This window comes from Mastomys coucha, unplaced genomic scaffold, assembly GCF_008632895.1.
Source record: "Mastomys coucha isolate ucsf_1 unplaced genomic scaffold, UCSF_Mcou_1 pScaffold21, whole genome shotgun sequence".
NCBI classification, from domain to species: domain Eukaryota; kingdom Metazoa; phylum Chordata; class Mammalia; order Rodentia; family Muridae; genus Mastomys; species Mastomys coucha.
The window spans coordinates 121,191,600-121,207,928 of NW_022196904.1; the positions used below are offsets into that span (position 1 = coordinate 121,191,600).

Here is a 16,329-nt window from a genome sequence, read left to right on the forward strand (position 1 = left end):
TCTCTCCCCTCCCCCTGCTCACCAACCCACCTTCTCCCACTTCCTGGCCCCTACACTGGGACATAGAGCCTTCAACAGGACCAAGGGCCTCTCCTTCCATTGATGACCAACTAGGCCATCCTCTGCTACATATGCAGCTGGAGCCATGAGTCCCACCATGTGTACTCTTTGGTGGGTGGTTTAGCTCCTGGGAGCTCTGTGGGGTACTGGCTAGTTCATATTGTAGTTCCTCCTATGGGGCTACAAACTCCTTCAGATCCTTGGGTCCTTTCTCTAGCTCCTTCATTGGGGACCCTGTGCTCAGTCCAATGGATGGCTGTGAGCTTCTACTTCAGTATTAGTTGGGTACTGGAAGAGCCTCTCAGGAGATAGCTATATCAGGCTCCTGTGAGCCACCACTTGCTGGCATCCACAATAGTTTCTGGGTTTGGTGATTGTATATGGGAAGGATCCCCAGGTGGGGCAATCTCTGGATTGTCCTTCCCTCAGTCTCTGCTCCACACTTTGTCTCTGCAACTCCTTCCCCTTCATCACTTCTTTTTGTTGTTGTTGTTATTGTTTTGTTGTTTTGTTTTGTTTTTCGAAACAGGATTTTTCTGTGTAGCCCTGGCTATCCTGGAACTCACTCTGTAGACCAGGCTGGCCTCAAACTCAGAAATCCACCTGCCTCTGCCTCCCAAGTGCTGGGATTAAAGGCATGTGCCACCACTGCCCGGCTCCCTTCACCACTTCTTATGCCTGACATCCCCCAGGGTTCCCTTGAACCTGACCTTGGACATGAACCCATGCACCACTAGCACTAGACCTCAATTTCCAACTCTTCCCTCCTAGCACAATGTGTGTGCACCAGCAGCACCCCAGTGCCTTTGAACTTCTGCAGTGCAACTACCACCAGCTCCCACATTCCCTGCATACAAACCACTAAGATAGCCCAAGGAATAATGAGAAGTCTGTGTTCCTGGCACCCACTGAGCCCTTTCTGAGACTGAGTAGAAAAACTCCTTAGGTTTTTGTCCAATGTTGACATTGCATTTTTTTAAGGTCCAGTGCATAAACCTGCCACACTTGCTCTATGCAGAGAATCCTTCTCCAAAGCTATAAAGCCAGTTGCTCCCTCACCTGTATCCTCTCAGGAGACTTAGTCCTTTCCAGGGTGATCTCTCCACCTCTTGCAGCCTCACAGCATCCCAGAACCCTTTGTGCACTGGTGTAGCTGTCTGTTACAGATCCTTCTCACTTCAAGGCCAAAGTGTGGCCATAAAGGAAGTAATAACTTGTCTGTCTTCCTTGTGACTTGCATACCTCATTCTCAAAGAAACTAGTGCCCCAAATCTCTGCAAAGATACCCCATTACAAATGCCATGCTAACTTCTTGGTGATGTGCACAACTCTGTCAAATCTTTATATTCTTGGACACAAAGCCTGACTTACAATTAGAGTCTTACTAACCACACTGACTTCTTGCTCCAAATTCAGCCAACTGGTCAACCTTCCTTAGTTCTCTTCATCCCCTCCCCACAATATCTTACAAACACAAAGCTGGTGCTCAAGTTACTGCCTTACTTAAAAAAAAAAAAAAAAAAAAAGAACATTTGGTTTTTAAAAATTGTCTGCATTTCTTCCAAGTCCTTAGAAGCACTGAGTCACCTCAGCAGAGTAATTAACTTTTCAATCATCATGCTGGTTATAATTGCAACACTCACATGTCTAATATACTTCTGTCATTAGGGAAATGAAAGATTGGTTTCTATTGGGGCACTAACATTTCACTAAATGGCAATGCAGTGAGGAATGATAATTTATATTGCTAAAAAATATAAATTACTCAAAATCATTACAACAATTATATTTTATAACTCCAGATAGCCCAAATTAGTTAAAAGAATTATTAAAACTAAAATTGCAGACTTTGTCATCAGCTCAAATGTGAATTACTAGGGGGATATGGCAGCCATGCCTCAAGACCTCAGGTATCACCCTCAACTCAGCCCTGCCACAGGTCCAATGGGAGCTCCACCCACCTCAGATCAGTATGCCCTCTGCCTTCTATTGAAGCCCCCATAGCATACTGGATTCTCCTACTAGACTGCTCCATAAAAGCAGAACCAAGTCTTGCTTTCATTTACAATCTTATTCTTAGTACAGAGCACTCAATAAATGCCATATGAATTAATTAATAAATACTCAGGGAATGGCAGAAACAAAATATTAAAGATGTTCATTTTAAAATATGACAGTCCTATAAAGGAAAAGCATTTTTTAAAGTCTTTTCCTACTATTTAAACAACTATTATGTCTTTATATACAAAGTATTGGGTTTCATCATAGCATTTTCTCCAAACAATTTTTGTTGTTGTTGTTGATGATGATGATGATTCTCTTTTCATCCCCATCATAATATTCTGAAATATACATTTGTAATGTGCTTTCTCCCTTCACATAGCAAGAAGCTGGTTTTTGTTTGCTTGTTTGTTTGGTTGGTTGGTTGGCTGATTTTGTTTTGTTTTCTTGTTTTTGAGATGGGCTGTCATGTAGCCCAGGATGGCTCAAGATTCTCTTGTTTCTACTTTTGGAGTGCTCAGATAACAGGTGTGCACCAGCATACCCAGCTTTTCCTGCACTGCTGAGGATCTGACACAGGGCTTCCTTTATGCTAGGCCAGCACAAAGTGAGCCACATCTCTGAGTGCAAAACAGCAACATCTACCTGGCCAACTCCTTTCTAGAACTGGAAACTCCTTTCTTCTGTGTCTGGAATCTTAGCCACTCAAGTGCAGCCCTCTTTCACACCTGACTGGAAAAGGTGAACTCTTACCCCAGCTCTAGCTTCACTTGTTCGATCTGAATCCCATGTTTGCCTAGGGTCTGCAGAATAGCAGTTAACATTTGGGGAAGTGGGTAGACTGTAACCTGCACAGGGCATATCAAGTAACCAGGATGCCTAATACAGAGACACTTGAGGAGAATGGAAGTACCAGGCAGGCAGTGTTCCCCCTCCTAGGACCACACCAGAGTAGTCTTACCTGCTTATCACTTCCAAGTGCTTCCAATAAATACTGTATTTGCCAGAAGGACCCCTGGCTAAAAATAAAACTAGAAATATACTGTTCTAGAGAAACACAGAGAATGAAAGGATGAGAATTCCTCTCTATTAAGCTCTTACTATGTGCTGTGTAAGTTTTAAATATCCTAGTATAATTATTTACAATCCCATACACACATACACAATTACATCTGTATGAGATAGAGAGTAGCCAATCCATTTTAGAGGTCAGAAAACTGAGGTCCAAAGAAGGGAGTCTGCATAACCAGTAGGAACTAGAGGCATGCCATGAGTTTAGGGTGGGAACCACTCGTCTCTAGTAGTCTGTCACAACCCAGCCTTCTCTTTCTTGCTCTCCTTTCCATTTCCTCATTCTACTATAAGCCTCCCCGCAAGTCATTTGCAGTCCTAGATAAATTAACTCATTACTGGTCAGGGTGATTTAGTCACATTCATTTTTTAGGGAATGATTAGTTGATCATCGAACAGGTGCCTGGTTCTGCATAGGTTCCCCCAATACCAGGACATGGCCACTGTCAGCAGTGCTCTTAGTAACTGCTAAAGAGAAAGACAGAAACCTAAAATGTGCCCTTTCTAGAAACAATAGGAAGTCAGGAGTCAGGGGAGAGAGAAAGGAGTCGGTACTGTGATCTTCACTGCAAGGATTTACGATGTCTAACATGGACATATTTGTTTGTTTGTTTGTTTGTTTTACTATTTGCAGCAGATTCAATTGCCTTCCACATTATTCATACACTGGTGAAGGAAAAGCTCAGATAGCTAAGCATGCCATCCTTCCACTTCCTGTTGGCCCTTAGTGGAGTCGAAACTATTTCAGGAGGCCCAGTACACTGACACCCATCAGATTTCTTGATTTCATTATCCCTGAGCAATAATTTGACTTGAAATAAATTTAGACATTAAGAAAACTCAGACTCTTAGGAGTAATTCTACCTCTCACCTCCCCACTTAAATGCCCCTGAGAGATGGTGCTCCAGCTGTGATTCCTCGCTTATCCCCCTTGTGTTTGTAGCTAAGAAGAAATGAGAGCACTGTACTTACCTCAATCTTTTTTTTCTAATCCTATAATAACCCACCGACTTCATCTCTAATGACAGTGGCCAGACAGGTTAATAGCCAGGCATTATCATCAATCCCCTGCTCTCATTCCTTATTGATCACTTCACACCAGTCTTTTCTTCACAACTTCCCATTCTCCCTTGAGCAACCCAGCTTCCAAGACCTCCTCCCTAAAAGCCTTTCAAAATCCAAGTAGTAAAAATAACTGTCATGTGATAATATGCCATTAAGGAGGGGAAAACGCATAGTTCAGAGCAAACATTGGCATGCATGAATGTATGCGTAATTGCCACTGAAAAGCCAAGTAAATAAAGTGTAATCCTCAAAATAGCAAAAAGTAATCAAATGTTGTCAAACTGCATGAAATATCCCAGCTCTGAAAACTATTTACTTGGGGGATATAATTCAAATAAAGAAGGGGGGAAAGTACAAAATTCTTTTCTCAATATGAAAAAGATAGCAAGAATTTGGGACTGTGATAGAGGCATGGCTGAGTAAATCACAGGCTATTAAAAATAATCATTATGAAATCTGAGTCACAGCATGAAAATGCAATATGCTAAGTCAAAAACAACATAATTGGGTATGATATGCAGTATATAAGAAAAATCTGTTGGTATAAAGACAGTGGGATCATGGGTAATGTTTTAAGACACTATTAGATATTACAATGTTATCTTTTTACTAAAAAAAGTACAGAGGAAAGCAGGAGATGTGTCACTGTCAGATACTTATTGCCACACAAAAAAATTTGGTCACTATTGATTTAATGTTGCTTATTTATCAGAGAACCATTTTTTTGGGCATCAAACAGGTGCCTGTACTGGACAGGTCCACAAATGACAGGACATGGACTCTATCAGCAAGGATGTCAGTAACAAAGACAGAAACCAATAAGAGAGAACCTGAAATATGTCTGTACCAGAAACAATGCAGGGTCAGGAACAATGACAAGTGGTTAACTATAAGTACAGATGTCAAGTCTTATCTCAGTTTAGTTATTAATGTTGACCACTTTCAAAATTAAAGTTAATGTCTGTGATGGTTAGTGTTAATTCCCAAGTTGACAGAATCTAGAGACATCTGGGAGATAGGCTTTTGGACATGCTTCTGGGGGTTATCTTGACTATGTTAATTGAAATGGGAAAACCTGCCCACTGTGGGTGGCACCATTCCCTAGACTAGGATCCTAGACAGTGTAAATGAAGAAAAGAAACTGAGCAGCAGCATGTACTCATCACTCTTTGTTTCTTAACTGGTAATACAATGTAATCATCCAGTATACACCAGGAACAACCTTAAAGTCTCATGGAAAGTTCCTTGGCTATCCTTGGAAAATGAACACTTCAGAAGCCATCTGTATATGGCTACAGTAAAGACACACAAATATAAGCCTATATATTCACATCTCTTTCGAATAAACTCCAATTCTACTTTGTAGAGACTCCTAACATTTTTCTGCAACAAAGTCATGTGTCCTGTCTTCACCAGAGTGAAGTCTCTGAAAAGACTCCCTTGGGCTACTACAGCCAGCAACATGGAGCCATTTCTATGGCCCTTGCCCTTCTGACACTTACAGTCTTATCAGAAAGCCTTACTATGATTTTACATGATTGATCAATATTGAAAGATGCCAAGAAATAGAACTTTGGATTGCAGCAATATGAAGGGACAGGAGCTTTGAGAAGGAAGGGATATTAATGGAGTCATCCAATAGGTTTTCTAATGTTGGTATCCTTGACTTCTCAGTGTGTACAGGTATAGAGGAACCTAAAGATTTCTCATTTAAATTCAGAAATCACTAGTGTCCTGTTGACCACGCTGAGACCTGATGAGGCCCCACTGCATGCACAGGACCCAAGGTCAGAGCCATTCATCTCCATAGCTACCCTGATGTGTGTGTTAATGCTTCTGGATGTTAAATGTATTTATAATAAGAATAAATACATAGTTATTTTTATAATATATACATGCCACAGGAGTTCTCATAATGCCTTGATTAATGTGCAGCCCTATGGCTCTAGGTCCACCTGCCCTCACTTGCCATCATCACCACTACCACCCATGTCCTGGAGGTATCCCCATCCTGAACTTCAGTTCTTTGCTTACAAATATTAACTCCCCATTGATCTCCTCCCAGTGCCTAACTGTCACCATCCTATTTCAGTCTCTATGAATCTGATTACTCTAAGTCCTTGTCTGAACAGAATCATCTGGTATCCATCCCTTTTTAAATTGTATTTATCAGCATGCACCCAAGGTTCATTCTCATACAGCATGTGCCAGAATTCCCTTCTTCTTTTAGCTGAACGGAATTCCATAGCGGAAAAACACAATGGGACATATGCTTTCTTCTGTTCCATTCTCTCTTGTTCTTTGTTTTGAGACAGGATCTCATGTAGCCCAGCTTGGCCTTGAACTCTTTATAGCTGCAGTGGATTATATGAGAATGCCCCCATAACCTCTGGCATTTGAACACTTGGTTCCCAGGAAGTGGTGCTGGTGCTGGTGCTGTCTGCGGGAGTCTAAAAGATGTAGCTATGCTGGAGGTAGTGCGTCAGTTGTCACTGGATTTGAGGCTTCAAAGCCTCACACCATTCCCACTTCGATCTCTCTGCTTTCTGCTTGTGGTTCAGAATATGAGCTCTCAGCTTGATGCTCCAGTTGCCATGCTTCCTGTCTCCCAGCTGTGATGGCCCTCCCTTTTCCCTTGAAACTGTAAGCCCCAATAAACCTCCTTCTTGACTTAGTCTTGTGTTTTAGCATAGCAATAGAAAAGTAACAAATACAGGAGCTAATACAGGAGTTAAAGCTGACTTTGAACTGATCTTCCTGCCTGTGCCTCCCAGCTGTTGAGATTACAGGCATGCATGACATCTCCTGCTTTATTCAGTTCTGGAGATAGACCCCAGGGATCCACACATGCTAAGCACACACTCTACATCCCAGGCAAGATGGAGGGTTTTTGAGAGGTTATTACCATCTCTCAGGATCACCATCAAACCACTTTGTTACTGCCACAACTCTAATCCTAAATTCAAGACTGAGAAATGATCTCATTCCCTGATCTTCGAGCTGCTTCACTCCTCACTTATAACACATCTCAAGTGGCCATTTGTTTGGGAACCTGCCAAGACTTCTAGCCCTTCTCCCAGAGTCTGGATGGGTCTTCCTCTCTCCTTCCAAGACTATGTGCTCACTGCTTACTGAGAGTTCTTACATCAGGCTAAGTTTAACCCACCTGTCCAGATACCAATAATTATCAGGATCCAAGATACTAGCCACCTGCCTCAGGGCTACTCTATGACTGCACCCCTGTCCACCTTACCTTCCTTTCTCAGTGGACCCTGCCCTGTCCCTACATACGAGGAGGTGGCCTTTCAGCGTAGGCCACTTTCCAGTCACCTTTTATCAGGTACTGCTCTGCAGTTTCCCTTCAAATGATAGGCGGAAGACAGAGCCTGTCAGGCACAGGTTCTGACCCACTTACAGCCAGAGAGAGTTCCTTCCTTGGGTAATGACCCCTGTGAACTTGGTCAGGCGCCGGGCATCCACTTCAATCCACTGATGCAAGTCGTTCCTACCGGCACACCAAGCCCCATCGTAAAAGTCGTTTTCATTAATGCCTGCCTGAATAGAAAAAATTGGTGTTCAGAAAGACCTTGGATTGAAGATGCCTAAGACATCTTTTCTGGAGACTGAGAGGAAGGAAGAGAGGACAAGAGAAGAAAAACGTGCATCACAAACTCCTTATTCTAAACCATGGGAAAGAGGTGGGAATATCTCAGGATAGCATGTCTTCTTCTTGGCATGTGTGAAAGACTAAATTTATGAGCTATGATTACTTATTCAGTCAACACACAAGACCCCATCTCCTATGTACTTACCATGATGGGTACCATTGCCAGCTTGGCACAATCTATAAATGAACTACTGGGCAAAAATCTGGGCTTGTCTGTGAGGGAGCTTCTAGATCAGGTTAACTGGGTCACAAGATCTACCCTGAATGTAGGCAGCACTGTTTCTGGGCTCAGGTCCCAGACAAAATGAAAAGGAAAGAGTATGGAATAGCGACTAAGCTCATCTCTGTCTTCCTCCTGACTGTGGACACAATGTGACCAGCTGCCTCACACTCCTGCCACCATACCTTCCCACCATGATGGACTGAACCCTCAAGCCGTGGAACAAAATAAAGAATTTCTTCTTTAAGATGCTTTAATCAGGTATTTTGTTCCAGCAATGAGAAAAGTAGCTCGTCCAACCGCCCACACACCAGGTGCTGGGGAACCTCACCACCCAGGCTGCAAGAGATACACAGTAACAAGAACAAAGCAGCAGGTGCTATTCAGGGACTCTGAATAAACTGCCGCACAGGAGCATTTAAGGACAGTTCTACTGAGTACCTGAGACCATACAGAGACTCCCCCAAAGAGGAGCAGTGTGGAGCTGGCCCCAAAATGTTAGTGAGTTTCTGCCCATCAAGAACTTGTTTGAGTGTTCATTTTTGCTCACTAGTGTGGATAAAACACTGTGTATTTGCATTTCCAAGGCAGGTCAAATTGCTACTCTTGAAATTATCCCTGCAGTATCACCATTTAAATAGATAATTCCTTGTCATCATTTTAAAAATGTTTAATTAGAGACATTTGAATTAAGTGAAGCCTTCCAGTTTACTAAGGCAGTCTGCATGTATGATTATTATATTTTTTTAGAAAGTTCAATTCTTAGAATGTCAGATCATCGCAGGCTGAAGAGACAGCTCAGTGGGTAATAGCCCTGGCTATTGCAGAGGACCAGAATTGGGTTCCTGTAACCCTAACTGGGCAGCTCAGTACTTCCTGGAACTCCAGCTCCAAAGGATCTGATGCCTTCTTCTGCATTCCACTGGTACCCATACCCCGTGCACATTCCCACCACACACATACACATAAATAAAAGTAAAAGGAATCTTTTAAAAATAATAATAGATCAGCCCATCATCTCTATGTCTGCCATCCTCTTTATCTTTGATTACTTTTTAGTGAGTTTTAGGGATAGCCTTTCTTTTAATGAGCAACAGAATGTGAAGCTCAGGGTCCAGCTATGATGTATATAGCTGGGCTGACAGTCCTAGAACCCTCCACCCATTACAACATGAACTAACACAGCTGTCTCAGTTAGGGTTTCTATTGCTAGGATAAAGCACAATAACCAAAAAGGTACTCGAGGAGAGAGGGGCTTACTTCAGCTTACAACTCTCAGGTTATACTTCATCACCGAGGGAAGTCAAGGCAAGAAGTCAAGGCAGGAACCTGAAAGCAGGAACTGAAAGCAGAGACCATGAAGAAGTGCTGCTTACTGGCTTGCTCCTCATAAGCTTGCTCAGCCCAATGTCTTATACAACTCAGGCCTGTCTGCCTATAGTGCCATCATCCTCTGTAGGCTGGGCCCTTCTACAGCAGCCATATATCAGAGACCTGCTTACCTACAGGTTAATCTTCTGGAGGGATATTCTCTGTTAAGAGTTCCTCTTCCAAGGTATGTCTAGGTGTGTGACAAACTGACAGAAATCAGGCAACAGAGCAGCCTCCTGTCAGGACCAGACTTGGTCCATGCATCCCTAGTGATTCCTGACACCACCCTCAATGACCTTTGAGGCAAACAAACAACACAACATCTTCAACAGGCACTGCCATCACAAGTGGCAGTCAGTTTCAGAAACTCTAAGTCAATACTCCTCAGAAGAAAAGCTTTAAACTACCCAAGATGTCAAGGTCCAGATGGCCTCAGTGATACATAGGTGGTATATCATAAAAATCGGGGATGGTGGTTGCTATGTAGGATCTGTCGCCTAAAATCATCAGGAAAAGTTTTCCCTTCACCATGTTTCCAGTGGCTCCCAGGTACTGATGTAGGTTAATCCTTAAGAAACCTTGCGCCTGCTGCATTGCATCTCAGTTTCTTGTCTTGACAGACAGCAGGGAGGCGAGATGCCAGCCCTCAGGCTATAATTATACAGCCACTTCCTCTCTACAGTAGAAGGCAATTATCCTCCTAATGACAGAGATTTGCAGCACATTAATGACCTACAATGTCACAACTTGTGCCCTCTCAAGAAACCAGAGCATGCACTTATGTTTTTGTTGTGGTTCCCCTGTTCTCGTAAAAGCACTGGAGGCTGCCATTCAGAGCTCCATTCATCTAGTACCTCAAACCTTCGCTGAACTGCCGCTATACAGCAAATATAAAAGGTGAAAAGTATGCGTTCCTCATCCCCGAGTACTAGTGCAGACTGAAGGCCACACAGGGCACCATGGTGAAAGACACCATGCAGATACTAGTAGAGAGTGAACTCCAAGGATGCATGCCAGGCCACAAGTCCTGGCTGACATTCCAGGGTTTGCATAGATGCTCTGGGCCTTGGTTTTCAGACATCTGTCAGTGTGGAGGCAATGATGTCTGTCACCAAATGTGGGTTTAAATAATGAGTGCTCGCTAGGGCTGAGGAGATGACTCCGTTAGTGAAGTGTAAGGACCTGAGTTCCATCTCCAGTGACCTCTTAAAAGTTGGTCACGGTGGGTTTGTCTGTAATTCTAGTGCTTAAGGTGGAGGTAGAGACAGGCTGGTCCTTGGAAAACAATAGGCACCCCATTTAGCTAGTTGGTAAGTGCTGGGTTCAGTGAGAGACACTGTCTTAATATGTAAAGTGGAGAAGGGTAGAGGAAGACACCTACCCATTCAACCACCAGCCTCTACACACACATACACACATGTGCCCACACACATACATGCATGCACACACATGAGCACATGCATATATATACACACATGCACATACATACATATAAGCAAACATGTATGAACACATGCACATGCACATATATACATGCGCGTGCACACATATAAACACATAGGCAAGCATATGCACATGCACCTACACACAAATACATACACATCAAAACAAAACAGTGCTCCATAAATGTTAGTTGTCAGAATATTTAAAGCAGGAACATTTAGGCTAGCACTGGCAACAGGTGTCAATGTGAGCACTTTATGAATTACTTCAAGTTTTACAGGATCCAGGAAATTATGTCCTTCTTCCAGTCCCCTGCTATTACTTTTTTATCCAACTTAAATCATCAGGAAATGGCTTTGAACTCAGAAGAAAGGAGATTCATTGATCTAAGACTCTCAACACGAGTCCACACTATTCTGATGAAGGTAATGTGGCAATGTCTTGTATCCCTGGGGACTGTTACATCTAGGGGAAAGGACGTCACTAAACACATACAATGCACAGAACAACTGCTACACCAAGAGTTGCCTGTGTCAAGTGAAGCCATAGGCCTTGGACTCTGGTCTAAGGTGAGGCCCTGAGTGATGTGGCAACATGGATGCTTGCATTGTAGAATCCTAGAAGCCAAGGTTGTCTGAGGGCTTCTCACCAGCAGCAGGTGACCAGGGCTTGGAATTGCATTTAAGGTTCCTGGCTTTACCAGCCTAGCAACGTTGCTTCTGCTGCCAGTCTCAGTTCACTGTAGGCACAGCAACCAGTCAATTAAATAGAACACTGTTATCCTGCTGGTAGAGATGACTCACTGGGCAATTATAGCCATCTCTGAAAAATCAATTAGGAACTTAAAAAGCAAGCATCCAGAGAGGTCACCAAAATTATTCCACAGGGCAATAAACAGGATTAGTGAAATGCCTCTGAGAAAGCAGAAAATGAGAACATTCAGCCCTGTGTTTACAATGCTAAGGAGAGCTGACAAGAAGGCTGAGGGGTTAAAAGGCACCTGCCCCCAAGCCTGATGACCCAAGTTCCATCCCCAGGACCAGCAAGGTACAGGGAAAAAAAACCTGACCCCTGCAAGTTGTCCTCTGACTCTGTGTTCACATACCCCGTGCATTAACTAATAAATGCCACTTTAAGAAGAAAACTAAAAGTAAAGAAGTTAGGAATACATTTCGAAAATTGTTCAGTAAGAAGTTGCTGAAATAAAAGATTTGATTCCTTCAAGGAAAAGCCACTCTGGCAAGCACCATTAACATGGTGTGACTCTCCCTACGAAGGCGGCAAATAGGTTGAGAAGTAATGTAATTTTCTCAAGGCAATCAAGTTATATGAGACATTTGCTAGGCTCCTAACAGACTCAATTTTGTGAAGGTTAAACGTGGCTGGGGGCCTGTAATAAAGACACTACTTGACAGGGTCCACTTAAGATGGCAGATGCAGAGTCTCCCTCAGGGCTGGGCAAAACAATTTGTGCTTCTTTTTTCCTTCTCTCAAAAAAAAAAAATCTTCTGAACAAAACAACATACAAAATACAGCTTCAACCTCTGGTAAAACCCAAAGCCTTTGTGATCCCTAGATCCCAATATACAAAGACAGAGCTGGGGACAGGGGCCCTTTGTGGCAGGAGACAGAAGGACAACCCACTAACAGAATTCCTCTGAGGACCCAGCCTCAGACAAGCTTAGAGGAGTGCGGGTATCTTGAAAGTGAGGTGGGCAAGACTGAAGTGGGCTGCTTCCCAGTGGGTATGAGGAATCAACTTGGTCCACAGGGGACTGAAGAATTGTTTCCATGAAAAACAGTCATGAAGTCTAGATATGTGGATCTCAGGGCCAGGAGGAAAAATGTGACAGGTTTCAGGGAATGGAACACACAGAGAGTCAGCTCATTCTCCTCAGCCTTTACCAGGCATGAGAACGCCATGCAGCTGGACTTAGGACCTACCAAACACCAACACACATGCAATGCTGAGCAGAAAGGTGCTTTAGGAAACTCTAATGGATGTCTCTAGAAGGAGCCCTCACTTGCATAAAGCAAGAACAGGAAACAAATGCATAAAAGGCAAAGAGAACAATGGCTGGAAGATGGCTCAGTGAATAAAGTACTTGTCAGGCAAGCACTGTGACCTGGCTTTGAGCCACAGAATTCTACATAAAAAGCTAGGCATGGCTCTGGGGAGGTGGGATAGGTGGATCCCTGAGGCTCTTGGGCCGGCCAGTGTGGTAGGATTAACAAGCTCCAGGTTCGGTAAGAAAGGGAAACCCTGTCCTAGAAAACAAGGTGAAGAGAGGCTGAGGAAAACATCAGACTTTAACTTCTGGTCCCCACAGGCATGCACACACATTTGCATGCAAACAATGCAAACATAGGCATGTACACAGGCATGCACACATAGGCATGTACTCACAGGTATGCACACAGATATGCATGCACACACATATGCATGCACACACAGGCATGCACACACATATGCATGCACAAACAAAAGCAAGGAATATAGAACAAAGATGCTGCCAGAATTCTCAACAGCAGCATTTACAAAATGGAGAGAATATGTGGACCCCCAAGGCTAGGAGGAAGAGTGTGGCAGGTTTCAGGGACAGTCAGCACACAGAGGGGTGAGACAGCTCCATTCTTCTTAGCCTTGATCAGCTGTGAGATTCCAGGTCTTCTAAAGATTTCTCATCCTAGAATTTTAGGCTCTGCCTAACAGTCTATCCATTATGATGGGATAATAAACACACTTTTAGATTCCTCCGAATAAGAAATAAAAATATTATTACCTTTTTTTTTAAACAAGACTGTCTTAAGCTTAGGTTCAATTACAAATGGACAAAAAGCCCCAGACCCTACTAACAACCATTAGTCTGGCTGCCCCCACCCAAAGCAGGAATTTGGCATAAAAGATTATTAATAGAGCCAGCTCCCTAACTTTAGGTCTATCCACACACCTAGCAGCCTGCAGATGGACAAGGTCATAAACCTAAAGGCTTTAAAATAAACAGGATGTGAAAGAGATAAACCCAGGTCTAGTCTTTGTTGAGAAATAGACCAACATGGCCAGTGATATTAATGTTGGGACCTCCCCTCCCCACCATGACTCAGCCAGTGAGGAAAAGGAGAGAGGCGCTTAGATTCAGGATTATAAAAATGTGTTCTCTGCACTCAGCCAGAGCACCCGCCTCTCTACCTGGGTTGGTCCCAACCTTGAAAAATAAACTGTCTCATTCTTGTTACCCTGGATCTCCAATGCTTGTTGTTATGAGTGTGGAAGAGTGTCTCTGATCCTCACAGTCATTTCCCCCCAAATTTCATTACTCGTGCACCATTTCCATTAAATTACTAGAGGGTGTAGTTAGACAAAAATTAGAATGCTATCGCAGGTCTGGGAGAAAGGAGCTGAAACCAACTGCCCATCAGAGAGCTGTATTAGGAGAGTTATTAGCCCTTTGCTCTAGGCACTGTGATGGGATCCTGAAGGAGAAAGCCTTCATTTCCAGAGCACAGAGGGACATTCGGGCTCTCCTGGGTTTCCAGCATAGAAGAGAATTCTCAGACTAATGGAGCTTCATGACAGTAGCCGGACAGATGAGTCAGTGGACAATCCAGGGCTCCTGAAGAGACGTCCACAGAAACACAGAAAGCAGAATCTTAGCTTTATAGAAAAGTCTGCTGAAGCCGCCTCAGAGACTGGTACAAGGTGGAGGAGGGACCTTTTCAATAATGTAAGCAATTCTAGGAAAACAAAGGTCAAAGGAGAGATAAATGAACTCTCAGGGCTCAGCGTTATCATATTTATTGGCTCAGTAGGAAGTAATATTTAAGCAGCTGTTAAAAGGGAAACTTTTGCCGGGCAGTGGTAGTGCACGCCTTTAATCCCAGCACTTGGGAGGCAGAGGCAAGTAGACTTCTGAGTTTGAGGCCAGCCTGGTCTACAGAGTGAGTTCCAGGAGAACCAGGGCTATACAGAGGAAACCTTGTCTTGAAAAACAAAAAAACAAACAAACAAACAAACAAATGAGGAAAGCTTTAATATAGATCTACTACAAAATTAATGCATTGGGGCCAGCAAGATGGCTCCAAAGACAAGCACATTCCTCTGATGTCCTGAGTTTCATACCTGCAACCCGAGGTGAAAGGAGAGAACCGACTCCCAAAAGCTGTCCTCTGACCTTCACATGTGAGCTCACACAACAACAACAACAGCGACAACAATAATGAGACACAATTTTTATCGAATGTATGAAGAGGGGGTGATTGTGTGTTGACCATACTTATAAACAGTAAGGTAGGATCTCCCATAGCCAGAACACAAAGGCATAGACAAAAGTTTTAAACTAATACTTCTCAATATGTACACATTATTTATTAGTACTTAAATTCCCTAAGAAACAATTAAAAGCATTTGAAAGTCACTGCCCATTCCCAGTGCCAGTGGCAGTCTGAGGTAGGGTGAAGCATGGAATGTGCTGACAGAAGCCAGCTTTTCTATGACTGTGGTCACCCTCAATGTTGATTTCTATATCTTGCTTCTGGAAATGATGTTTAAAAATGCACTTTCATTTTTAAAAGCAAACAAAAGGTACACAGAAGTTGAGTGGAGAAAAAAGGAACCGCTCCTACATTTTCTTTCATTCCAGGAGTCTACAGAAGGACCTCCTGCGGGCCAGGCATTGTGTGAAGTGCTTTGCTTGGTGGCCTTTGTGGAAATCGACTCACTCTGGGATGTAATCACTGAGCTGCATCTCCCACTACCCCCAGCCACCTCTGTGCGGAAACATCTGGAAGCAAATTAAAAAGTCATAGCCGCATGACTGTAACCATTTAGCAATTCTAAGATAATAGACTTACAGCTGCTATTCAGCAGGCACAGCCCAGAGCTATTTATACACAAAGCAGAGGAAAATGATAGTTACATTTTAAAGTAGTTTTGAGAGGGAAAAAAAAATGAAAAGAAATGGTGACTTACAGGTTCCTAACAAGATACTACCTTTGGCGGTGGGTGGGGGATAACCTGCAAGCATTAGTGGTCGCCCTGATTAGTGCAGCTGGGTAGTTAAGCTGAAGCCGCAAAGTGGCATAAGGTGCCTGGGGCTGGAGAGATGGTGCATCGGTTAAGAGTGCTTGCTGCTCTTGTAGAGCATCAGTTCCCAGCTCCCATCTCATTATAGGTTTCCCTTTGCCTATAACTCCATCTCCTGGGGAATCCAACACCCCTTCTGGCCTCTGAGGTCACCTACACACCTGTGGCATACCTAGTAACACAGATTCAAAAATAAATCTTTAAAAAATAAACCAAAATATTTTCAGATGTCTATCAGCAAAACACCCCAAGCAGTCCAAACCCTGGTCTCTAAAGTCAGGTAGAAAAAATAAAAGTGCTCAATGATTTTGAAGTCATTCTTTTTTTTTTTTTTTTTTTTTTTTTTTT

General features: G+C 43.2%; 1 protein-coding gene across 2 annotated transcripts in view; it reads right to left on the reverse strand.

Annotated features, from left to right (window-relative positions):
* Cpxm2 (carboxypeptidase X, M14 family member 2) overlaps positions 1-16,329 on the reverse strand; it is a 112,671-nt gene that overhangs the window by 57,267 nt on the left and 39,075 nt on the right. For both annotated transcript variants that reach the window (XM_031388590.1, XM_031388591.1), the window contains exon 4: positions 7,613-7,752. In XM_031388590.1, coding sequence (XP_031244450.1) covers positions 7,613-7,752 — 140 coding nt within the window. The remainder of the gene's footprint in view (positions 1-7,612; positions 7,753-16,329) is intronic.